At 37.8% G+C, this 27,413-nt stretch overlaps 1 protein-coding gene across 3 annotated transcripts in view; it reads right to left on the reverse strand.

The window, feature by feature from the left end:
• FBXL5 (F-box and leucine rich repeat protein 5) overlaps positions 1-27,413 on the reverse strand; it is a 42,789-nt gene that overhangs the window by 8,965 nt on the left and 6,411 nt on the right. Inside the window, exons 2-9 of one of the 3 annotated variants that reach the window (XM_068975116.1) lie at positions 25,199-25,414; positions 22,559-22,654; positions 21,042-21,228; positions 17,781-17,960; positions 14,958-15,083; positions 11,839-11,987; positions 11,012-11,094; positions 9,397-10,122 (exon numbers count right to left, since the gene is read on the reverse strand). In XM_068975116.1, coding sequence (XP_068831217.1) covers positions 9,397-10,122; positions 11,012-11,094; positions 11,839-11,987; positions 14,958-15,083; positions 17,781-17,960; positions 21,042-21,228; positions 22,559-22,654; positions 25,199-25,414 — 1,763 coding nt within the window. Of the gene's footprint in view, positions 1-9,396; positions 10,123-11,011; positions 11,095-11,838; positions 11,988-14,957; positions 15,084-17,780; positions 17,964-21,041; positions 21,229-22,558; positions 22,655-25,198; positions 25,415-27,413 lie in introns of all 3 variants that reach the window. The other 2 variants (XM_068975115.1, XM_068975117.1) reach the window with 2 other exon arrangements.

The following is a 27,413-nucleotide window of genomic DNA, read 5'->3' on the forward strand; positions in this document are numbered from 1 at the left end:
AATGTTTTATCACTGCATGTTTAAAAGAAAAAGCTGGTCAATCAAAAAGGGTTTATCAAGACCCCAATATACATGAGAGATTTAAATTAAATGCACACTTCCCCTGATATTTTAACTGAAAAAGACTGATTCTTTTTTCTTAAATCACAGATTCCCTGATCCATCCCAGAGTTTAATAACAGCAGCAATTCAGAACTTCTGTGTCTTCACTGGGCCAAGTAATTACAGACAGACATCTTTAAGGTTTACAGTTTATTAAATCTTTTTTTTTCCTGTAAAGTTGAATAGCTCATAATAAAAAATAAAACAGCTTCTAAAAAGGGACCTGAAAGATCTCAGAAGGTACCTCAATGCACAGACTACCTCATGTTTTAAAACTCAAAAACTTTCAGGACATTGAGGACAGACTGCGTGGAATATAAAACTTCGAATCACAAACACACTCGAGTGAGCTACATGCGCATTCACTCGCCTCACCGCATCTAGTGGGAAATCAAACAAGACAAAAGTAAACAAGCAATTACATGATGAACGCTCTTCCAGGAATACAGTGAAGGGTGGTGGTGGCCTGAGGGAGAGGAGATGCAAAAGGTTTCCGATAAGAAGCAACATTTTAACTGGAATGGAGATAGAAACAAGCAGAAGTCAGCCAATACATGCATGTTACAGAGACAGCAAATGCATGAAGACAAGAGAAATACAGTACAGGCAGACCTCAGAGATGACTGCAGGTCAAGTTCCAGACCACTGCAACAAAGCAGCTATCACAATAAAGCAAGTCATACATATGTTTTGTTTTTCTAGTGCATGTAAAAAAGTTATGTTCACATCATACTGTAGAGTCTATTAAGTTTGCAACAGCAATGTCTAAATAACTATATGCATCTGTTCAGTTCAGTCGCTCAGTCGTGTCCACCTTAATATAAAACATTTTATTGGTATTAGGGTGGTGCAAAAGTAATCGCAGATTCCAGTGGACACAGGACTGGAAAAGGAAACTCTTCATCCCAATTCCCAAGAAGGGTAGTATTAAAGAATGTACTAACCATCAGACAATTGCATTCATCTCCCAGGTTAGTAAGGTCATGCTTAAAATCTTGCATGCTAAGCTTCAGTGTAATACAAACCAAGAACTTCCAGATGTCCAAGCTGGGTTTCAAGAAGCAAGAGGAACCAGAGATCAAACTGCTAACATTCGCTGGATCATAGAGAAAGTAAGGGAATTGCAGAAAAACATCTACCTCTGTTTCATCGACTACACCGAAGCCTTTGACTGTGTGGATCATAATAAACTGTGGAAAGCTCTTAAAGAGATGAGAATACCAGACCATCTTACCTGTCTCCTGAGAAACCTGTATGAGGGTCAAGAAGCAATTAGTAGAACCCTGTATGGAACAACTGACTGGTTCAAGATTGAGAAAGGAGTATGACGGGGCTGTCTGCTATCACCGTTTGTTTAACCTATATGCTGAGCACATCCGGGCTGGATGAGTTACAAGCTGGAGTCAAGATAGGCAGGAGAAACAAGAACAACCTCAGATATGCAGATGATACCATTCTAATGGCCAAAAGCAAAGAGGAACTAAAGAGCCTCTTGATGAGAGTGAAGGAGGAGAGTTAAGGAGCCAGCTTAAATATTAAAAAAACTAAGATCATGACATCCGGCCCCATTATTTCATGGCAAGGAGAAGGGGAAAAGATGGAAGTAGTGACAGATTTACTCTTCTTGGGCTCTAAAATCACTGCGGATGGTGACTGCAGCCATGAAATCAGAAGACAATTGCTTCTTAGAAGGAAAGTTATGACAAATTTAGACAGTGTGCTGAAAACCAGAGACTACTCTGTCGACAAAGGTCTGTATAGTCAAGGCTATGGTCTTCCCAGTGGTCACGTACAGTTGTGAGATCTGGACCATAAAGAAGGCAGAATGGCAAAGAACTGATGCCTTCCAACTGTGGTGGTGGAGAAGACTCCTGAAAGTCCCTCAGACAGCAAGGAGATCAAATCATCCAATCTTAAGAGAAATCAACCCTGAATATTTGTTGGAAGGACTGATGCTAAAGATGAAGCTCCAGTATTCTGGTCATCTGATGTAAACAGCCAACTCACTGGAAAAGTCCCTGATGCTGGGAAAGACTGAGGGCAGAAGAAGAGGGCATCAGAGGATGAGATGGCTGGATGGCATCACTGATGCAACGGACATGAATTTGGGCAAACATAGGGAGATGGTGAGTGACAGAGAGACCTGGCATGCTGGCAATCCATGGGGTCGCAAAGAGTCAGACATGACTGGGTAACTGAACAAAAGGCTGGTGCAAAAATAACTGCAGATTTTGCACTGTTGAAATTTGCCATTTGATATTGGAATACTTTCTTAAATAAAGGTGGTTAAGCTATACATCATTCCAATGCACATTTCTTGTTTTGGTTTTTTGCTAATGACTTATTGTGTGCATGTTAAGTCACTTCAGTTGAATCCGATTCTTTGCGATCCTATGCACCACAGCCTGACAGGCTCCTCTGTCCATGGGATTCTGCAGGCAAGAATACTGGAGCGAGTCACCATTTCTTTCTCCAGTGGATCTTCCCGACCCAGGGATTGAACCCGCATCTCTTGAATCTCCAGCATTGGCAGGTGGGTTCTTTACCGTATTTTTATTTTAGGCTATGGAAATGATGTTAGACAAGAAGCAAATTCGAGTGATTTTCTTATTCAAGTTCAAAATAGGTCATAAAGCAGTGGAGACGACTTGCAACATCAGCAACACATCTGGCCCAGGAAATGCTAACATACAATAGTGGTTGGTGGTTCAAGAAGTTTTGCAAAGGAGACTAGAGCCCTGATGATGAGGAGCACAGTGGCTGGCCATCAGAAGTTGACAGCCAACTGATAGCAATCACCAAAGCTGATCCTCTTAAAACTACAGGAGACGTTGCTGAAGAAGGTCAACTGTTTCAAGGTCACTCGGCATTTGAAGCAAATTGGAAAGGTGAAAAAGCTTGATAAATGGGTCCCTCGTGAGCTGACCACAAATCTAAAGAACTGTCCTTCTGAGGTGTCGTCTTCTCTTATTCTATACAATAGAAAACCATTTCTTCGCTGGACTGTGATGTGCAACGAAAAGTGTATTTTATAAGACAACCAGTGATAACCAACTCAGTGGACTGAGAAACCCCAAAGCACTTCCCAAAGCCAAACTTGCACAGAAAAAAGATCATGGTCACTGTTTGGAGGTCTGCTGCCTGTCTGATCCACGACAGCTTTCTGAATCCCAGCGAAACCATCACATCTTTGAAGTACACTCAGCAAATCGATGAGATGCAATGAAAACTGTAGTGCCTGCAGCTGGCACTGGTCAACAGAAAGGGCCCAGTTCTCTCCATGGCAATGGCCGACTGCACATCGCACATCCAATGCTTCAGAAGCTGAACAGGGCTAGGGAGTTTTGCCTTGATCCACAGGCTGCAGAATGTGTGCTGTGCCAGCAGGCATGGAAACAACACTAATCTCACTGCAAATTTCCATCAGAGCTTCTGGGTGACCAGGTACGTTATCTCTGAGCAGTATTTTGAAACAAACCTTTTTTTTATTCAACAGCAGATCTCCACAGTGGACTTAATAATTCATGTTGCAAACAGACGTGCTGCCATCCAGGCTTTGTCATTTCATTTACAGAGCACAGGCAGAGTAGATTGAACATCATTCTTAAGGGCCCTAGGATTTTCAGAATGGTAAATAAGCATTGGCTTCAACTTGAAATCATCAGCTGCATTAATTCCTAACAAGAGAGCCAGCCTGTCCTTGGAAGCCAGGCACTGATTTCCCCCTACAGCCAGGCAAGTTCTAGATGGCATCTTCTTTCTGTACAAAGCTGTCTCACCTATACTGCAAATCTGCTGTTTAGTGCATCTGCTTTCGTTAGTTGCCTTGGCTAGACCTTCTGAATACTTCACCGCAATTTCTATCACCTTGCACTGTAATTAATCCACTATGGCTTCTTTCCTTAAAACCTCGCCTCTGCTGGCTTCCAACTTTCCACCTGCAGCTTCCTCACCTCTCTCAGCCGCCACAGAACTGAAGAGAGTTGGGGTTTCACTCTGAGTTAGGCTCTGGCTTCAAAGAATACGGTGGCTAGTTTGATCTTTTATCCAGACCTCTGTAACTTTCTCCTTACCAGCAGCTCAGTTGTTTTGCTTTCTTATCATTCATTTGTTCAATGAAGTAGCACTTTTAATTCCTTCAAGAAATGTTCCTTTGCTTTTACAACTTGGCTAACTGGTGCAAAGGACCTAGTTTTCAGCCTGCCTTGGCTTCGGGCATGCCTTCTTAACTAGGCTTAATCATTTCTAGCTTTTGATTTAAAGTGAGATGCATGACTCTTCATTTTGCATGAAGAGGGCACATATAGGGCTATTTACTGGCCTAATTCCAATACTTCTGCATCTCAGGATGGAGAGAGAGAGGGAAACAGCCAGTTGGTGAAGCAGTCAGAACACACAGAGACAGCATTTATCAATTAAGTTTACCGTCTTGTGTGGTTTGTGGCACTCCAAAACAATAGGACCATGAGAGATCACTGGTCACAGACCGTCATGACAAATATAATAATAATGAAAGTTTGAAGAACTGAAGTGTAACACAGAAATGTGAAGTGACCAATCACTGTTAGAAAAATGACGGTGGCAGAGCTGCTCGATGCAGGGCTGTCACCTCCAATCTGTGCAAAACGCAATTACCTGCAAAGTATGATGAAGCAAAGTACAATACAACATCTGCCTATATGCTGGAGGAAAAGGAAATAGATGAGTATAGTTAAAGAAAGGATGGTTCTCTTATGTGTGTCACGTTTATATTTACCTATTTGATGTCTTTTATTTGTGAAAGGTGAAGGTGGGAGGAAGTAAAAAGATATTTAAAGAAGGTAACAAGAGGTAAACTACAGGGGCAAGCAAGGGCCAAGAATGTGAACTTTCATCAAAGGGCAGTTAGACTCACTGAAAGGCTTAGATAAAGGAGTAATAACAAGTAATAAGAAATGCATTCTAGAAAGACGACTCTAGTCTACTTTTTATCACCAATGTCCAAATATGCCAGGCACAGGCTTACACAGTAAAATGCAAAATACAATCTCTGCCCTCAACCAAAGACGGAAACATTTAAACAAAGTATTAAAAATACATGTGATGAGAAAAAAAAGTTTTAGAAATATATCAAGTTATAGAAATAATACAGATCAGGGAGTGATTCAAAGCAGTAATCTTTAAAAGGACAGAACAAATTCCAGAATTCAATGATTCTGTACAATTCACATTATCTGGTGTCCAATCAAAAACTATTAAACATACAAAGAATAAAAAACCAAGAACAGTAAACAGACCAATAAATGATAAAGATGATGAAATTAATACATAATGACTTTAAAAGAGATTTTATGTTAAATATGCTCAAGGATTTAAAAGAAAATACAAACATAATGAAACAAAAATATGTACTTTTACTATTCTGGTATGTTTTAATACATTTACATACACTGTATATTTATGTGTGTGTGTATAGGTATATGGGGGTGAATATGAGTACACCAAATGAAACTTCAAGTCATGAAAAGCACAGTACCGGAAATAAAAAGTACACTGAATGAGATCAGCAGTGACTACACACTGCAAAACCAATTCGTGGACTTGGAAGAATGACCAGATTAACCAAAAAAAGCGCCAACATAAAAACAGAAACAGTGAGGAAAAAAAGCCCTGGTATTACGGGCTGAATTGTGCCCCTTCCCCTCTCTCTCTTCAAAGAAACATGTTGAAGTCTTAGCCCTCAGTATCATAAAAGTGACTCCAGTTGGAAATATGACCTTTGCAGAATTAATCAAGTTAAGATCAGGTCACTAGGGTGGGCCTTAATCCAGCCTGACTGATGCCCCCCACCCCCGACACACACACACAAATGGGGCGGCCACGAGAAGACGACCAAGGCACAGACCAGGGCTACTGCGCCACAGTCCAAGCAACATCTAGTTCCATAAGAGGTAGGGAAACTTCAGAAAAGACGCTCCCCTAAAAGTTTTCAGAGGGAGCACGGTTTGGCCAACATCTTGATTACCGAACTCTAGTCTCCAGAACTGTGAGAGCATAAATTCCTATCATTTTAACCACCTTGTTTGTGGTACTTTGTTATGACAGCCAGGGAACTAGTACAATCAAGTGACCTATAGGACAGCATCAAGAAGTCTGACATACATGAATTCCCAGCAGGAAGCAAGGGCTATACAGAAAAGCGAAGATAGTAAAGTACTAGAAGAAATCATGGCTGAATCTTGTCTTTCAATTTTATGAAAGCTAGAAACAACAGATCCAGATGATGAAGCTATCCGTATCTACAGACACCAAGGCATACCATGTGCTAACTGCTTTCAAAGTAGAAATGAAGTTTTTAAAGCAGCTAAAGAAAAAAACATGCATTACATACAGAAGAAATGAAGATAAAAGTTGAATACAATTTTCATAAATTATGCAAACTAAAAGACAATGGAACATCTTAAAAGTGCTAAAACAAAACTACCAAGCTAGAATTCTATACACAGTGAAAATCTTTATAAAATGAAAGTGAAATAGTTTTCCAGACAAGGGTTGCGATTTTGACTGTCAAAAGACTTACAGTGAGAAAAACTACAGAGGATTTGGCAGGCAAAAGAAAAATATTACCAAATGGAAACATGAAACTTTACAATAGAAGAATGCCAAAAAAGGTGAAACAAGATTTGTCTGTTAATTTTTTTTTCTAAAAGACAACTGTTCAAAGAAAAAATATTAACAATGTTATTCTGGAGTTTAAAACTTATATAAAAATAAAATATTTAACAAAAACAGCACAAAGAATGGGGAGGGGAACAAGGGCTTACTCTTTTAAGATTCTTAGATTCTTTGTGAAGTCGTATAATACCATTTGAAAGCATAAAGTTATTAGTTAAAAATGCCCACACAAAATTATAAATCTATGTTAAAGGGTACACAAAATATAAAGAGCTTCCCTGATAGCTCAGTTGGTAAAGAATCTGCCTGCAATGCCGGAGACCCTGGTACGATTCCTGGGTCGGGAAGATCCACTGGAGAAGGGATAGGCTACCCACTCCAGTATTCTTGGCCTTCCCTTGTAGCTCAGCTGGTAAAAGAATCTGCCTGTAATGCAAGAGACCTAGGTTTGATCCCTGGGTTGGGAAGATCCCCTGGAGAAGAAAAAGTCTACCCACTCCAGTATTCTGGCCTGGAGAATTCCATGGACTGTATATAGTCCATGGGGTCGCAGAGAGTCAGACATGATTGAGCGACTTTCACTTTGTATTTTGTATTATGTATAAACAGGGCAACAATGGAGAAACAGATATAGAGAACAGACTTATGGACATGGGGAGAAGGGAGGAGAGGGTAAGATGTATGGAAAGAGGAACATGGAAACTTATATTACCATATGTAAAACAGATGGCCAATGGGAATTTGCTGTATGGCTCAGGAAACTCAAACAGAGGCTTTGTATCAACCTAGAGGGGTGGGATGGGGAGGGAGATGGGAGGGAGGTTCAAAAGGGAGGGGACAGATGTATACCTATGGCTGATTCATGCTGAGGTTTAACAACAACAAAAAAAAGATGTAACCTGTACCTATAACAATATAAAGGAAGATGAGACAGACGTCAAGAGTAGGGTGTTTGTAGATGACTGAAACTAAGCTGATTATCAAACTACATTGTTTTAAGTTTCAAGGTGTTAATTTTATCCCTTAACCAAAAACAAAAACTTTAAAAAATAAATAAAATAGGGGGAAAGGGAATCAAATGGTATACAACAAACAAAACATAAAAGAGGACATCACTGAGAAAATGAGGAACAAAAGCATGTAAGTCATAAGGAAAAGAAACAGCTAAATGGCATAAAGTCCCCCTCATCAGTAATTACTTGAAATATGAATCCATCAGATTCTCCTACCAAAAGGTAGCAATTAGCAGGCATGTTTGGCCACAAAAAAAATTTTTAAAGGTTTACTAAACTTTAAAAGATTGACTATTTTGCCTGATAGTCTACCTTTCTTGTCTTACTTCTACCATTAGATCGTAAACTCTATGAAAGTAAGGACTTTGTCTCATTTACTCTGGATCCCTACCAGTTGGAAGAGGGTAAGTCACACAGTAGATAATCATTACCAAGATAATCTAATTAAAAGAGCTGCACTTTTTAAAATCTGAGCTGCACTCAAACTGCAGTTCCTAAGGTAGTTCCTGTGTTCCCCATTCCCCCAATGAATTCTTCCCTGAATTTAAACTCTGTCATAGCCTTATTGCCCACTATTCCCCAATACACATCCTTCACTACAACCAAACCAGAAAACCAAGTCTCCTTTGAATATTCCCCACAGTCCAACTTAAATCTGCTGAAGATCATATTTAAAAGACAAGTGGGATTCTTAGGCTTTATGTTGGATGAATTTTCACTGTTTAACATGCCTGACACCTATTATTAAAGAGCCTGGGTAAAATTCAAGTCTATGACAGGGTAAAAGAGAAAACATGAAATCAATTTCTGAAGGCTCATGTCACAGATAATCAGAACAACTACTGCACACTATTGATGCTGAGAACGCCGAAACAGCAAAACCACCTAACAACAACTGCACAGGGCTTTTGCTGCTATTCAGTCGATAAGACGTGTCTGACTCTTCGCGACCCCAGGGACTGCAGCCCACCAGGCTCCTCTGTCCATGGGATTCTCCAGGCAAGAATCCTGGAGTGGGTTGCCATGCCTTTCTCCAGGGGATCTTCCTGACCCAAGGATCGAACCCATCTCCTGCTTGGCAGACACTTTACTGAGGGCTCAAATGACCGCTACCACTTGGAATGGTCTCTTCTCCCTCTGTCATCCATCAATATCCCTCGTCTTTCTTCAAAGTTCAATTCAGGGTCATCTTTTCATTCCATTTTCTGATCATTTGCTGCAACTGGATGAGAGGCCTCTCTCTGAGCCTCAGAGAATCTTTAATCCAACATCACTTAGAGAATGTACACACACAATACACAGATGTGTATTCCTTCTCTGTTACAAGTCTTAGTAGGTAAAAACTATCCTATTCAGCTTTACATCCACTAAAGCACCTTAGCAAATGTGTTGGAGGTACTTGCTAAGTATTTGTTAAACTTTTAACTTCTTCCTCACCACAAACAAACTGACCTGACTGAAAGAAACGTCATGCTGAAGTTATATCACTCCAACAGTGCGATACAGCAGAAGTGGTTAACTCTTTCAGTTAAACAAACCAGCTGAAAGGAATGACTTAGATTCAAAATTTTACACTCCACTGAGGAGAACATGTCCGTTTCCTAATACTCTGCAACTGATTACTCACCTGAGACCATGGTCTGTGATCTGATAACATCCAGACAGACTGAGAAACAGAAGCACACGCCCAGTCTCTTGATCAGATTTTTCACTCCCAGAGTAAATTAAGTCTTTTTCCCTAAGCAGTCTAGTCCTTGGTGCTTTTCTACACAGCGCGGAAGACTCTGGGAGTGCTGACATAGTTCTTAAAGCTGTTCCTGTACAACAATATGAATGACCACAATACGCAAAGGCCGGAGAAGCACAATGCTGTTGCCAGCAGACACTAGTCCTTAGTCCAACAATGTCCTTACTATAACAAGCAGAGGAGGGACAACTGAAGTTGGATGCTGTTTCCATTACACAAAGACTTTCAACATTTCTGTGTCTCCATTCTACAGCATCTTCAATATCAGCCAAGTCTTCAGCATCTAACATCCACACATAAGGTGAAGTGAAATCGTCAGAAGAAACAGGCTTAGTCCAGGGGTGTTCATTATCTACTTCTTCTCCAATATCCTTGTTAGTCACATCATGCAAACAAGCAGACTGCTTGAAGGACTGCATGGTAATGTCTTTATTTTTCCATGTAGTCGAAGTATCTTTGCTTGTAGATGTTTTTAAAAGGCCACTCTCATGAGTTGTCAAAATTCCAAGAGCTCTAGAAATCTTCTCTAGAGCCACATCTGTGATTTTTTCACATCCAGATAGATCAAGATGCCGAAGACTCTGGCAGCAACCAAGCCAAGACCAACTGTTAATTAAGAGGTAACAAGACTATTAGTGAAAAGTGTTAAATTCTTCAAAAGCATTTATTTATACATAAATAAATGGAAACTACAGGAAAGAGTTTAAATCTAATATAATCAATCAAACATTTACTGAGTATGTATTGTCAAGCATTTTTTTAGATGCTAGGACTATGCAAAGATAACAGGAGTAACAGGGAACTAAGAGTACTGTTAACCCAACAGAAGGGGACGGAAGGAAAAGGGTATGGAAAGGAAAGACTGTTTTTCATCCTGAAAAATAACCAGTCGAGGAGAAAAGCTGCACACACATGAGAGAAGGAAAATAATAATTAAGAGGAGCATTCTCTTAATTGTTTCAGAAGAACAAGCTCCAGGAACTGGTAGAGAATTAGCCTTAGCCAGGGAAGCATGCGCTGCCTTCTCTGAAACAGGAAGACAGGTACTGATATAAAGACTAGGGTAGGCAAGTGCAGGGTGAGGCAGGAGGAGGAGGAAACTAGCAGTATCCAAGGAAACAGTCTGAATGCAGTTTGAAAAAAAGTCAGAACTTCAGAATAAGTACAAAGAGTAAGAGCGAGCTTGGCCAAATGGTACTGCGAGACCAACTGAAAACAAAAACGTCTTTAAAACATAGCCCCAGTCTATACCACTGCACAGCACAGCTCAAAAGCCTAGACACAGGAGATTATAAAGATGACAAGATGATACAAATAAGTTTGGGGACCTAAAGACAAGAATAAGGAATTGGAGGGTGCCATCAAGTTATTGCTATAACATGACCAAAAAATAATAGTATGATTAAACTGCAATGATGCAAATTAAAAACTATAGAACAATTCTATCAATTCATAGTTAGAAATCATCAAATTTAAATACTCAAAAATAACTAACCTGTCAAATGCAGAATCTGAAATGTCAGTTTGGGTGAGATCCAAATGCTCCAAATTAGGACAAAGCTCTAAAATCTGCCTAACCTAAAAGAGGAAAAAAAAATCACTGTGAAGATCTGCAGATGCTTAGTTAGGGTTAGAGATACAACTTTCAGTAAACTATATATCCAGGAGTTTTTCTGCATGTAAAAATCACTTCAATTTTGCATTACAAATATATATTGTGATGAAACCCCTTATTAATTTACATTTTTAAGGAATACCCAAGGAGATTCTGATGTAGGATGTCACAAGATCATCTTTTATAAAACCGTGATTTAATCTCATCTGCCCATCTTACCATGCCTTACATATTACAGAGTCATGTATGACTTCCCCTGATAGTCCAATGGTTAAGAAACCATACCTCGTAACCAGCCTCCAATTAAAATTAAAAAAATAAAATGAACCCATGCCTCCAAGGCAAGAGGCCTGGGTTCAATCCCTGGTCAGGGAACTAAGATCCCACATGCCTCACGGTGCAGCAAAAAAACATTTAAAAACAAAAAACCTGAGCTTCGTCATTTAACATCTGTGAAACTAACTGTTTAACCTCTCTTAGTCTCCGTTTCCTTTCCTATAATGTGTAGCAATGATATCTACATACAAAGATTACTATGAGAACTGAAATGAAAAAAGAAGAAAATCAGCAGTGTATGCCTACCTATGGGAAAGCACACGCGTGGGTAAAGTTATATTTCTTCTTAATTAAGCTTAGCAATAAGCAAACCAAATGGAGATCATTGCTACTTTTTCTCAATACCCAAGCTAGTGCAAATTTATACCTACCATTTTGCTGGAAACTGCAGAGCTGTAGGCTAATACTAAAGTTTTTACAGAAGTGCCAACATATGGTAGAACATTATGAATTAAGCCGTGGAGTAAACGTTTTTCCATTTGTGCAATGCTGATAGCAATTGATTCCTCTCCAGATTCTTCTGAAAAATGAATTCAAAAGTCTAAGAACATGATAAACCAGTTATAATCAGGCTACTCAATGAATCATTATATCATTAAATATGAAATACTTTTTGCTCTCCTTAAACTCCCTTATATATGCAAAGCAAATTTAATGGACAAGTTCTCATCAGCCAGCACTTAATATTTAACAGTTCTGATATCAACTGAAAAGAGACAAAGGGGGAAAAGAAGTTTAAATGGGAAGGAAGGGAGAAAGTTTTTACATGATTCAAGGTTGAAGGTAATTTTCTTCTCAAGCTAATTAACAGAAGGAAGATTAAAAATAACTCCAGTTTGAGGTACCGAAAAAATTTTGGAAAAAATACTTTGACTACTTCAAGAACAGTGCAAGTTCTCAAGTTCTGCAAAAGAATATAGGATATGAAGAGGAAAATCAGCCACAGTAAAAATAATAGAAAGTATTATCATTATCTCACATAAATAAAAGGGACATGGACCTAGAAGAGATCTGAAACAATCAGGCTGGCCATAATGAGTCAAGGAAGGAAAAATACCTTAGAATTTTTAAGAAATTAAAAATGAGCAAAGCTTTTGCTTTTTGCTTTATAACTTCTGTAAAGCTTAGATGTTTAAAAAAGGATGCAGTACTGTAACAACAAGTACCAAAACCAAAAAATAAAAAACCCAATTTGATATAAGGAAAAAAACACACTACACGAAAAACAATGAATTAATACTCTTATCCTACTGCTTTCTGGCTTACCTGAAGATCGAACTCGAATGTCTCTAAACATAAAACAGTTCAAGAGGAGAAGCTGAGGGAGTCTCATTTAACACAAAACTGAGTGTAGCAGACAAAAGGAATTTAAGTAGAAAGAATAATTCTGAATTTGTGACTAATGTTTCCATGTTACAGATTTTATTCTAAATTCTTCCTTTAGCCAAACATAAATGTGAAATATAGGGATAAAAATGACTTTTAGTGAACCCTACTTATTCTACTATAAATTTATTTCCAAATGATTCTTTTGTTTCTGTGGCTGTCTCTAAATATATACTGTTTACTGTGAAATCCTAAGAAAAAGAAAACAAAACATCCTATGAAGAGTAATAACTTCTCTGCAAGACTAGTAAAAACAGCTAAGCTGAAAAAGCACAAACATAGATGGCAGATCCAAGTTTAGTCTTGGATATACTACACAGCTAAACAGATATATTACCTTAGAAAGGCTCCATCATTATAACCTTAACCCTTCCCTTTCAACGGGAAAGAAAACAACAGTCTCTTTGTCTATCTTTAAGAGCTGAGATAAACGCATTAAGTTTGATAAGATCTTTAAAACTCAACACAGATACTATGAATTGATTTTTTTAGAATGGGTAAATCAAGTCTTCCTAATAGTTCAGTTGGTAAAGAATCTGCCTGCAATGCAAGAGACCCCAGTTCAACTCCTGAGTTGGGAAGATCCCCTGGAGAAGGGATGGGATACCCACTCCAGTATTCTTGGGCTTCCCTTGTGACTCACCTGATAAAGAACACGCCTACAATGCGGGAAACCTGGGTAAGATCCCTGGATTGGGAAGATCCCCTGGAGAAGGGAACGGATACCCACTCCAGTATTCTGGCCTGGAGAATTCCAAAGACTGTATAGTCCATGCGGTCACAAAGAGTCAGACACGACTGAATGAGTGTCACTTCCCTAAGGTGACATAAGACTAAAAACCGTAACTCCTTGAGGTCTTTGCTCAGATTTCTCAAGAGACCTTACTACCTACTCTATGGGAAATGGTAACTTCTTTCCTCTCTTCCTGGCACACTTTTCCATTATTTTTCTCCACAGCACTTGATACTACCTAACAAAGTACGTATTTTGCCTGTGTTTACTGTCAGCCACCTCCTCTAAATTTAAAGCTAAACAAAGCCAAGGATTTTTTTCCATTTTGTTCACTATTAACCTCATGCCAAAAAAGTGCCTGCCACAGGGTAAGCATATCACCAAATACCACTGGAATAGACCTCTTCCTTATATGACACCTTCAAAATATTTAAAACTATGCCACATTGTTTATTTCATAAAAATAAACCTGATACTGAAAGAGTCATCTCTGTATTTATAGTCCTTACTTTCCACAAGTCTAGTTATTTTGCCAGACCAGCTAACTATAAGTGGGCGGCTTACAAATAAATTCCTACAGGTTCAATTTTATAATGTATAAGAATATCTTATTCATCAATTCTTTCTTTTTACTACTCTATCATCTTTTAATAATAATTATCTAGGATAATATCAAGACAGAATTGTGTCTTTCTCCTCCATATTCCCAAAAAGCATCTTTCTGCACCTCTCCTACAGCATTTTCCAATATGCACCATGATGAAGAATCTTGTATTCTCAATTCTCCTGTCTGTGAGTTCTTTGAGGGCAAGATGAAGTCTTAGTCACCTCTGAATTCTCCCACGGTGCTTAATGAATGCCTACACTAGTCTATAAAATCCTCTACCATTTACAAGGAGTTCCCATATACATTACTTCTTAATTCTACAGCCACCGCATGAGGCAAGTGGCATGACTGTTTACAAATGAATAAACAGGTTCAACAGCTTCATGCTGCTTCCTCTGGGCCACGGACAACTCATAGATACTACTGAACTGATCAAATGAAGTGGCCCTAAAAACACATGGTAAACTGCAGAGCAGTATAATAAATGTCTATTATTTCAATAAGGAAAAAAGCCATCATTTTCTGATTTTTTAGGTGTTTGCATAAATATAAAAGCATATGGGAATCAAGCCTAAACACAATTAAAAATTAAATAGAATTTTAAGTACACTTACTATTCTGTCAAAGTTTTAAAAGCAGCAGGCTTAAAAACACCAGTTACTTTAGAAAATACAAATTACATAAACCCGAGCACCTAAGTATTTGTTAAATGTAACTAATTATTAGAGTACTATGTAACAGTTTTAATTTTAAACATGGCTTACCAGATTCATCTATATCAGCATCTTCATCCCACTCCTGAAAAGCACGACTTTCATCTTGTCTATTCTTCACCCATTCCTCATCAGGTTCAGTGTCAAGTTCAGTGGCAGGACCACTGTACCAGTCACCTACTCAACAAATACACAAAAGGAACATCAGATTGCATGCTTAGTCTCTCAAGTGTGTCCGACTCTTTGCAGCCCCATGGCCTGTAGCCCACCAGGTTCCTTAGTCCATGGGGACTCTCCAGGCAAGAATACTGGAGTGGGTTGTCATGCCCTCCTCCAGGGGATCTTCCCAACCCAGGGGTCAAACCCAGGTCTCAGCCATTGCAGGTGGATTCTTTACTGTCTGAGACAGCAGGGAAGCCCAAGATTAGATTGGCTATCATTTAAAAAAAAAAAAAAAAAACCACCATTTTTTTTTCTTCTTCTCCTAAAGTAACTTATTTATAACAAAAATCTCTGCACAAAAAAATACATGAGCTCTATCTAGGCAATGAGCTAACTATTGTTAGAAATACTCAATTGCGATTTTAAAAAGTACACTTCAATAAGCACAAAATTCAATTTCAGACACACCAAAAGAACTATGACAAATAATCATCAATAGTCTTTTAACATGCAATTTCAGAAATCAGTGAAAACAACCAAACCTTTTTCCCCTGCTGTGGCTTCAACACTGGCTCCAGCAATACCTCCATTACAACAGCTAATAAACAAAAGGAAGCAAGACTTTCTACTCAGCAGTGAATTAGTCAGCAATTCACAAGTAGGTGGGAACAGAAGTCAAAGGAAAAAAGTAAGGTAAACCATGCATTTAAAGATCCTGCAAAATGCACTGAAATTAAGTTACTTGATTGTGAAGAGACTATGCACAATTAAATCCTGAACTCCTAACATCAGTAAGTCTATCTATTAGTAGTGCTCCTCAATCTTCAGTTCAGTTCAGTCACTCAGTTGTGTCCAACTCTTTGTGACCCCATGGACTGCAGCACGCCAGGCTTCCCTGTTCATCACCAACTCCTGGAGTTTAGCCAAACTCATGTCCATCGAGTAGGTGATGCCATCGAACCATCTCATCCTCTGTTGTCCCCTTCTCTGCCCGCCCTCAATCTTTTTCAGCATCAGGGTCTTCTCTAATAAATCCGTTCTTTGCATCAGGTGGCCAAAGGATTGGAGTTTCCAGCTTCAGCATCAGTCCTTCCGATGAATAATCAGGACTGATTTCCTTTAGGATTGACTGGATTCTAAGGTTAAGGATCTTCAACCTTAGCACCAATGATATTCTGAAGAGGACGACAGAGGATGAGCCATGGGGTCGCAAAGAGTCAGACGCGACTGAGTGACTGAAGTGAACTGAACTGATATTCTGGGCTGGCTAATTCTTCCTTGCAGAGGGCCCTCCTGTGCACTGGGGGGTGCTGAGCAGTAACTCTGGCCTCCACTCAATGGATATCAGTGTAATACTCCAAGTTGGGACAAACAAGAATGCATCCATTTCAAAACAGGGGGCATTTCAAAATATCCCTTGGAAGGGGTAAAATCAATTGTGATTGAGAACAACAGGAAACAAATACTGTAAATAAATTAAATTTAAATCATTTTTATTGGAACTTTTCAAGTATATTAAAAACAAAGAAAAAACCAACATACAGCATATACAAGATTTAGTTAATGTCACAGAAATCTAGCCTATCATTGTTATAATTGATCTTTATATCAAACAGTACCTGATTATATATTAATAAGCAATTTTTCATAATCAAAGATACAGTTAAAAAAGAATATTTGATATATCCATACTTGCTTTGACTTTTCACTTAATATATTATTATCCTCAATAGGAAAAATTATTCCACATTAATAATTCTAATCATTTGGATTATATAAGTCTACCCAATACTCCAAACAGCTTAATGAAAAAACATTAAATACCCAGCAAAAGCCTATTTTAAAAGTGCTACATATTATAAAAATAAAACTTTTAAAATTAGGTTTATAGCTTATGTAAAATAATATATATTTCCACATCAAAGTGACAAATTACAGAAAAATTTTTTTAAAAAATCAATGTAAATTTGAGGTAAATACTCACCTAGAAAATTTAATTCAGTGACAGAAAAATACATGCCATATTAGTTGCACTTATACCATGACTGCATCATATGCTCATGGAAACAAAATTTTCTTTTTTTACATATAAAACTAACTTAGCACAATGAAATTAACTAATTCAAAATGGCTACGTTATAGAATGAGGCATTACTAATCACAAAAAAATATGCTATAGACAAAAAAAGATTAAGTTATCTTGACCCACTATCAAAACGGAAACAATACTTCATCTTTAAATTTTATCAGATTAATTTATTCTATATTTTTAAAATACTCATCTAATTATTTAAAGCTGCTCTGACAACCTATTAATTTTAACTTTCTGTTATGGAAAATTCCAAACGTAGTCAAAAGTAGGAATAAGTAGCATTAAACAAGCAGGATAACGAACACCTATGTGCCTATCACCTATCTTCAACAATTATCAACGTTTTGCCAATTATTTTTCATTCCATCTCCAATTATTTTTTCCTAATTATTTTAAAGGAAATTGCACACATCACACAATTCACCCATGAATACTTAAGCATTGTTAGCTTTTACAAACTGTATATAAAGAAAGACCTATAATCTAACTATAAAACCTAGCTTTTAGTCAACCTTTCAGAGTTTCTCTCTCTAGCCTTGCTTAATGTCTATATGTGTTCACCTAAAAAAAAAAAAAAAGGACAAATATTTTTAAAACAAATTAAGCATCTCTTTACCTACCTCTGGCCCAATGAACAGGGTAAAGATGCTTCCAGAGTGATCCAGTCTTCGCCAGCTGAGACCATTTAGTGCTCACTTGACTGCAGCGACATAATTCTTGAGGATTAAGATAACTGAAAATTGACACCATTACCTCGGGAGGAAGATGACTTATACCTGTGGATTGTTCTGACACCTCTGCTTCTGAAATAAAAAAGGAAAAGTTTAACATTAAAGGCTACAAGAGCAAATGCAGTAAGAAATTACAGTCACATTTCTATAAGTAAAATCCAGTGCCTAAAGTCCACTCCTTCCTGCTTGCAAGATGTGAAAAGGAAATAACATGGATTAGAGGTAACATGGAGATGTTAAACTGTTAAGGATCTGCAGGGTTAAACTATCATGGCCCAAATCATACTGCATCAGTGTGAGCTACAGTAATGAACAGAGAACTGACTTCCTTTTACAAAGGCGTCACCAAAAAAAAAAAAGAAAAACAATGCCCACTTTAAAGTATAAGAAGCATCATTTGAAAAAGGAATCCAACAGGTTACACAGCTTTAAGTCAGCAAGTATAGAGTCAGCCAGATTATGAGATCTCCAAGGCATTTATAATGACATACCAATCTCACCATGTTTTCCACTCATGCTCAACAAGTATTTCCCTTGTGTTTGTTTCCTCTTAGATTTTCATGTTTCATGTAAGAGCTCGTGAAATCTGACCTCTTTAACCTTTCGGTGCCCTAATCTACTTATCCTATTTAAGAGCCAGTTGGATATGGAAAAGACTGGTTCCAAATAGGAAAAAGAGTACATCAAGGCTGTATATTGTCACCCTGCTTATTTAACTTATATGCAGAGTACAATATGAGAAATGCCGGGCTGGAAGAAGCACAAGCTGGAATCAAGATTGCCAGGAGAAATATCAATAACCTCAGATATGCAGATGACACCACCCTTATGGCAGAAAGTGAAGAGGAACTCAAAAGCCTCTTGATGAAAGTGAAAGAGGAGAGTGAAAAAGTTGGCTTAAAGCTCAACATACAGAACACTAAGATCATGGCATCTGGTCCCATCACTTCATGGGAAATGGATGGGGAAACAGTAGAAACAGTGTCAGACTTTATTTTGGGGGGCTCCAAAATCACTGCAGATAGTGATTGGGGCTGTGAAATTAAAAGACGCTTACTCCTTAGAAGGAAAGTTATGACCAACCTAGATAGCATATTCAAAAGCAGAGACATTACTTTGCCAACAAAGGACCGTCTAGTCAAGGCTATGGTTTTTCCAGTGGTCATGTATGGATGTGAGAATTGGACTGTGAAGAAAGCTGAGCACCAAAGAATTGATGCCTTTGAACTGCGGTGTTGGAGAAGACTCTTGAAGAGTCCCTTGGACTGCAAGGATCCAACCAGTCCATTCTAAAGGAGATCAGTCCTGGGTGTTCTTTAACAGGAATGATGCTAAAGCTGAAACTCCAGTACTTTGGCCACCTCATGCGAAGAGTTGAGTCATTGGAAAAGACTCTGATGCTGGGAGGGATTGGGGGCAGGAGGAGAAGGGGACAACAGAAGATAAGGTGGCTGGATGGCATCACTGACTCGATGGACGTGAATCTGAGTGAACTCCGGGAGTTGGTGATGGACAGGGAGGTCTGGCATGCTGCAATTCATGGGGCTGCAAAGTCAGACACCACTGAGCGACTGAACTGAACTGAACTGAGACAATATAATGTAAATATTTCTAATGCTGGTATACATTTACCAAGGATCTTCTGTCAGCAACTATTACAGAAAACAGTCACTGGATATCCAATCACCTATAATGTATTATTTCAGTAGCAAAATTCCAAAGGAAAACTGAAAATGAGATATACAATAAAGAATGTAAAATAAAAAAGTTTCATCATTAAAGTAGTGAGGAGAATTTGAATATGTTATATATTTGTCTTTCACAAAGCAACTTAAATAAAGAAATGCTATCATAAAATTACTTTAACCTAATCCTTTTCAAATGGCAAATATTTTAAACACAACACAGCTATAATTTACTTTGAAGGAATGGGAAAATTCAATGTAACAAGTGTGGTGTTTTTAAGTCCTATGTTATAATTACAACTAAACCAGACACAACAGGTCTTGGGTTGGTGTGTAAGGCAGAAGCTGTACTTCAGAGTGAAGCACATAAGCTTTATGGGTTTAATTACAGCCTAACCTATAAAAACAATTTTGTTTCAACACGTTCAACATGCATCTCACCTACTTTGTTAAACAAAAATAAGAGAAAAGACCAATTTCAAAGACTCTGAAACAATTTAAGGAATGTCATTGCTATGCTCATCTAGCAAAAGCAAAGGAATCTTTACTAGCCTAAGGATACCAATAATTTTATTTAATGATGTTTTAAAATGCAAAGTTATTGAAGAAAAGAATAAAAATGAGGAAACAGTCTGTTAAGAAAAAAAGCAGGCATATTTTATTTCCATTTGTGATTTTCTCAAAGTGACTATACACAGGAAAACCATGCCTCTCTTACTCACTCCCCTGTGTATTTCTGCATATAAGCTATGAGAAAGGGTAAAGATCAAACTATAAGCATTAAATGATTTTGAAAACTGATTTAAAAAAAAAACAGGGACAGATACAAACAGCCACTGTGGTCAGTGGAGCTCAGAAAATTGGATGACACTGCAAAAGTGCTCTACATATGGTAGTTTCCAGTAATTCTGATTGAAAATAATAATAATACCTAGTATTATTGAAATATTATTAAAATATTATTATATAAGAAGTATTGACAGTTATTATTGCTAATCAATATTATTATTATATATAAACTACTTTAGGAAACACTACATTGCGTGTGGCCCAAATAAATGAGCTGTATAAATTATCACTGCTGTTTAGTTGCTAAGTCTAGTCTGACTCTTCTGCAACTCCATGGACTGCAGCTCACCAGGCTCCTCTGTCCATGGGATTTCCGAGGCAAGAACACAGGAATGGGTTGCCGTTTCCTTCTCCAAGGGATCTTCCCCAGCCAGTGATAGAACTCATGTTTCCTGTATGGGCAGGCGGATTCTTTACCACTGAGCCACCAAGGAAGCCCATAAATTATCAGAGACAACAATAAATTCTAAGAAACTATTGTCCTCAATTAAATTTACTATACTTGAAAAGAAATGGCTTCAATTATTTTTCAAACAAAATATTAAGTTCATAACAACAAGAAGTAAACGGCCTTGGGATGAATAAATCACTAGCTATCTAAACATATGACTCTCACCTTTATCTGACTTTTCATCCACAGAATATTTAAAAAACTTCTGCCGCTCCTCAGCTTGATTCCAGAGGCTAAGACCTCTAAGGAGTTCTGCAGTATCCTTCTGAGAGCAGTGCTGTGCAATCACTTTCTTTTTAATATCCTTAAGCTCTTCATAGGTAAAATATTCCATTAACATGGGCTGAAAAACCTAAAAGAAACACAATACTCATAAGGAAACATGCTTAATTAGTTTTGTTTTAATCTACATCTTTTGAAGTATTAATAGCTCAAGTGTAGTATTATGACCACATATTTGGAAGGTATAAAAGCTGCTGTTAACACTAAGCTAATTTACCCAAAACTTGCAAAGAATACCACCATCAGGATCCTTCTTTCTACAGCTTTCTCAGTCGATTTGAAAGTATTCGACCCAAAGGGCTTCCTGAACACACTGCATCATACGCTCTTAATCATCCTCTTCTGGTGAGACATTTAAGTCAGTTAACTGTCTTCTGCCACTACAGCAACTGACCTCTACCCAAGCAGGGCCTCTGAAGCCTATGAGAATGGTACCCAACGGGCTGGAACCAGAAAAATCAGAGCTCGATGACACCTTCAACTATTCAATATCATCTAGAAGATTTCGTCTACAAAACAGACGCTTGGGTCCCAACCTCCAACTGATAGAATCAGAATCTTCAGAGGTGGAGTCAAGGGCACTTTTCTTCCTTTGTTCCACAGATAATGTCCGTGGTGCGTCACACGTTAAGAAACACTGCTTTAGTAACTCAGTGGTTTTAGAACTGGTTGCATATTTGCATTTTACAGTGATTTGGGGAGCCTTTAAAATATACCCATGTTAATATCTACTTTTCATATGATTTAACTGATCTAGAAAGGGCTTAAAAGTAGATTTTTTTTTTAAATAGCCATCTGATTATAAAGTGAAGCCTTATTACAGTGAGAACCACTATAATATCTGATTTACAGCTGAACAAAAATCCAGTACCTCACAAAATATTCCCTCTATTCCTTTCCTGATACTCACCCTACTTTAGAGAAAACAGAGAATGAGGAAGTGTTTTGCTCATCCATTCAGTGACATCCTAACAGGCATGCACTAGGCATAAGGCTGCTAAGTTCAACACCACCATTTAATTACTAAAATCCACTACTAAAAAAAAGAACATTAAAAATGTTTAAACTTAGGATGAACACAGAAAACATTAAAAATATATATATATAAAAAAAATATTCTAATGGTTCAGAAAAGACATTAGAGGCATAAAAAGTTAACATTCAACATGGAAGATCCACACAGCAAAATAAATGTGTTTTGAGTACATGAATTCATCCTTCATTCAATGGAAAGCAAAAAGCTCTCTAAGGAGACAAAATTAATGCTTCTTCCCCTTGGGTTTTTCTTTGTTTTCTAAAATGTTCTAGAGGTTCATCTTCCTATGTATTATTCTGAAGAATCAAAATAACACTTTTTAATTTTATAGATCAAAATCACAAGGAGGAAAAATTATACTTACCTCCTCTTCCTCTTTCATGTGAGGAAGAAAGTCTCTTGTAAAAGCCTCCAGTCTCTCTTTCAGTTGTTTTGCATAATTTAACTGCTCATACTCATTCTAGAAATAAAAAATTGTATTCTATAAAAATTTTGCCTCTTAATTTATATCATATCTGATCCTATAAAGTCCGTTTGAAATGTTACTTGAAACTTCAGAAAGAAAATCAGACTAACAAATACCAAAGTGGGCTCTGTACTTTTCTAAGTACAAAAGATGGCCTCAAAATCTCTCTTTAAAGAATCCTGACATCCTTTACTAATGTGATCTACTTCTTTTTAAAAAGTCTAGAATAGCAAGCACTTGCTCAAAACTTCTACTGATTTCTCATGCATGTACTTATACCATTTTAATATGTTCATTTTCCTAATATACCTCTAAGCAGTCCACAAGAGTCTACTAGACTCTATTCACTACAAAATCCCTTTAAGGTCGCCTAGTGTATCCTCCACTCAACAATTCAGAATAGCTGTTACATGACCCTGCAGAACACCATATACACTTCTAAAGGCAAGGCTCTCACTACAGCTTGAAGTAAAGCACTGTAACCCTGGACAACAGCTAAACTGTTTCTCCCCATTCGAACTAAGATCATATCTCCCTGTAACTTATCCATCACTACATGTGGAGAATTTACAAAACAGTGAAACTGATAGAATTCAGGAACATTTTATTCCCTGCTGAGTCCTCTCTAGTCTCCTCCTTTCTGAACTAATTTATAGTCAACTGCTTCCTAACAGTCTATCCAACGTCCTATTCTCTCAGGATTTTACACATTTTCCCTAAGCATACTCAAATTTGCTTTTCCAAACCAAATTACTCTTCCAAGCTTGAAGCCCAACTAATGCTTCCTCCTGCTAATCAACGTCCACCTGGACTGCACAAACAGGCCACACTCAACTTGTCCATAATGGATCCCTTCATTCCCCACGTGTCATCTATATTCCCTAGAAAGTCAAGCTCGAGTCTCAGTTTCATTTTATTCCTCTTTCTCCTTTCCCCCTTTTACATGCAAGCACTGGTGGTGTTTAGTCGCTAAGTCATGAACGTCTCTTGGGACCCCATGGACGTCGTCCGCCAGGCTCCTCTGTCTACGGATTTCCCAGGCAAGAATACTGGAGTGGGCCGCCATTTCCTCCTCCAGGCGATCTTCCCGATCCAGGGATCAAACCTGCTTCTCCTGTATAGGCAGGCAGATTTCTTACCACTGAGCCACTAGGGAAGCTGTTGGCAAGCACTACCTTTATCAATCTCATGTCCTACGTTGTTCTGAAGCCTGTTCCCTCCCTTCTATCTTTGCTAGTCACTGCTTTAGTTCTGATCTTAATCATTTCACTGCATAGGTAATACATGGAACAAAATATGAAAGAGCATAATGAAGCATTTAATAAATACCACCTTCCTTCCCAGTACCTCTCCCAGGGCAATCTCCCACCTCCCTACAAGTGCCTACCATGTACTCCTGACCATGACAATCATCTTTTTATAAAAACCATCCTGCTTGAGCCTTTTCTTTCCCTTCAATCCATCCTCTTCCCTGCTGCACAACACTCTTTCTAGAATATAAACTTATCAATGAAAGGTCCATGGTGGTCTGACAGAGCTGCAACTGAAGTCCATGATTCACCAAGCCAAAAGGGGGACAGAGGAAGATCAAATTTCAAATACCCTATAATAAATAAATATAATTAATAGAGAAATTTCTCTACACAATTATCCTAAATGATACCCAACAATATCTTTAATCTTATGTTACACAATTAAAAATTATTCTTTGTAATCAGCCCTATGGCCCTGTTCATTCTAAGTAACAATCTTACCTTTGGTGGTGGTTTAGTCACTAAGTGGTGTCCGACTCTTGCGACCCCATGGACTGTAGCCTGTCAGATTCCTCTGTCCATGGGATTTCCCAGGCAAGAATACTGGAGTGGGTTGCCGTTTCCTTCTCCAGGGGATCTTTGGGACCCAGGAATCAAACCCAGGTCTCCTGCATTGCAGGTGAATTCTTTACCAACTGAGCTATGCGAGAAGCCCATCTTACCTTTAGTCACCAATGACTGCATCTCCTGGGGCTTCCCTAGTGGCTCAGTGATAAAGAATCTGCCTGTAAAGCAGGAGACCCAGGTTTGATCTCTGGGTCAGAAAGAGCCCCTGGAGGAGGGTATGGCAACCCACTCCAGTACCCTTGCCCGGAGAATTCCATGGACTGAGGAGCCTGGCGGGCTACCGGCTATAGGGTAGCAAAACAGCAACTAACCAACCACAAAGAGGTATGACAAAGATGCTCACAAACCTGAGTCTTCTCAGGCTTCACTGAGTCTTCTCAATTAGGCTCTGACCCTGAGGTCTGTCCTTTGCCCAGTTATTCCAGTTTCAGCAAAAATCATCCAGAATCAGTTTATCTACCCTACCCCCAACACCCTCAGCATTTGATAACCCTCAATTATCTATGCATCCTCAATCTCTTGCCACCTTGGTCTGTCTTCAGCAAAAGGCAACAAGGGTCAGTCTAGCTATCATCTGCTATGAAACACTAACAAGTTTTGCCAGTGACATATCAGAAGATGGCACAAGCTGTGATAAATATCCATTTGTACAACTCACCTTAACATTCTTCAGGCCCTTTTCAAAGAGGCTAAGCATCTCAGAGAGTTTATTGTCAGAATGAACATTATAAATGGTCTGGCTGCGTTGCTGAAGCAAACCAATGATGTATTCATTTTCAATCTGCTCATGCATTTTGAACTCCTTAAAAGTAGCATACAGAGACTGCAGAAGAGCACGGAAATCATTGTTGTTGGAAAAGTTGGTTTTAGAAAGCTGGAAAAAATTTAAAGAGAAGTCATAATAAGTACATGCAAATATGCATCAAAAGGAAATATTCAAATAAATTCCTATTTAGTTTTGTATGGAGCAAAATACCTCCCTTACACTTCGTTAAAGCAGAAAAGGAAAGTCCTAAATTATAAGTTTTAATGGTATAATAAAAAGTGCCCCAGGTCAGGAAGATGTTGATTTCTGAAGGAAAAGATATATACACCAACAAATCACACAGTTTCTTTAAGTATGAGATTAAACCAGACTCCCTCAAAACCTAAAATTCCATTACTCTATATTCCATATACTAAATTCCATATACTTAATGCAGATACTTCATAGAGTTATATGTAAACATTAAAGGAGCTGTGTTAGGATAAAGTGACACACTTTTTTCTTTGTTCAAATGCCCTGTATGCTATTATACTACTTTTATAATATAAAAAATTCAGAAACTTTCTATTATAAATTGTTTGAATTTTAATATCAAAATGAGTCTGATTTGTTCAGAAAATAAAGTACTAAGCTATTAGAACATTATTAGATAATTTTAGGAGAACTCTTTTTTTTTTTTTTAAAGAAAACCACAGTAAACACTTAGCATTTTATATAAGGAACCATGTACTTTTCTAGAGTGGAGGCACTTCAGCAGTACAATGTGACAATCTTGTACATCCAGGCATAAGAAAGTACATGCTCTTGAACGAAAAGGCTAAAAATCAATGAAAATATAAATAAATATATACACAGTCACTTTCTCTAATTCTGTTCAACAAGAGAAAATGACAATCCTGATATAATTTTATTTTTCTGCATTTAATGTCAAGTTAAATTCTCATGTTGAAAGCATAGATATTATCAAGAAACTTGATTCAAGCTCAAGTTCAAAGTAATATTCAAACCTTCTGTTATCTCCACTGTCATATTCAATCCATCTTCTATGATGTCAATTCCAGTTTCAAAACCCATTTTAAATGTGAAAATCTGATTAGGTTTAAAAAAAACACAGAGTAAATGAAGAAGAAGCTACAAACACCATAATTCCTAGACTTGTTCTGCCAAGTCTAATCTAGTATCCCGAAAATGGAGAAGAATCTATGGTGTCTTAATTGCCTGTTTTGGGCAAGAAGACCAGGCTCATGGCGCAGCATCAGAAAGATGACAGACTCCTAAAGTAAGACTATTCCACTATATAATTTAACCAAGGATCTTCTGTCAAAGGCAGAGGAATGAGGCATAAGGGTCATTTACAAAAAAACAGACGTTAGAGTCAGATTCTCTAGGGGTGGTTCCCTCCTACTTGTCTACTAGGCTCAGTAACTCTGGGCAAGCTATTTTTCACCAGTGTCTTAGTTTCTTCTCCATATTAAATGGGAATGATACAACTACCTGTACTTCACATCGCTGCTGTGAGATTCAATTGGTGCTTAGCAAATATTAGCTATCATTACTTTGAAATTTAATCATTCATTTTTATAAAAACTCATGTGGGTTTTTTAACCTTATTCAAATATTTAATGAGCAGCTATTATAAGCCAGTCACTGTTTCTGGTAGTTGGGATAGCTCAGTGAACAAAACAGACGTCTCTGCCTTTATGAAGTTTACATTCTAGTGATGGGAAATAAAATAACAAACTAACCACAATAAATAAATTACTTACAACAGGTGCTGGCAACTTTTTCTGTAAAGGGCCAGGTATTTTAAGTTTTGTGCGGCATACCGTCTGTAGCAACTATTTAATTAGTTGTTGTAGCACATAAGTAGTCACATGAATCCATGGCCATATTCCAATAAAACTTTGTTGATATTTGTGGGCACTAAAATTTTAATTTCATATAATTTTTGCATGTCATAAAATATTATTCTTATTTTTCCCAAAGACTTAAAAATGTAAAAATCATTCTTAGCTCCTTAGCCACACAAAAATAACTGACTGGATAGAGCTGGTTAACCCAAGGTTGCAAATTTTATCCTAAGAAATGTCACACAAAATTACAACAA

This window comes from Capricornis sumatraensis, chromosome 7 (genome assembly GCF_032405125.1).
Source record: "Capricornis sumatraensis isolate serow.1 chromosome 7, serow.2, whole genome shotgun sequence".
NCBI classification, from domain to species: domain Eukaryota; kingdom Metazoa; phylum Chordata; class Mammalia; order Artiodactyla; family Bovidae; genus Capricornis; species Capricornis sumatraensis.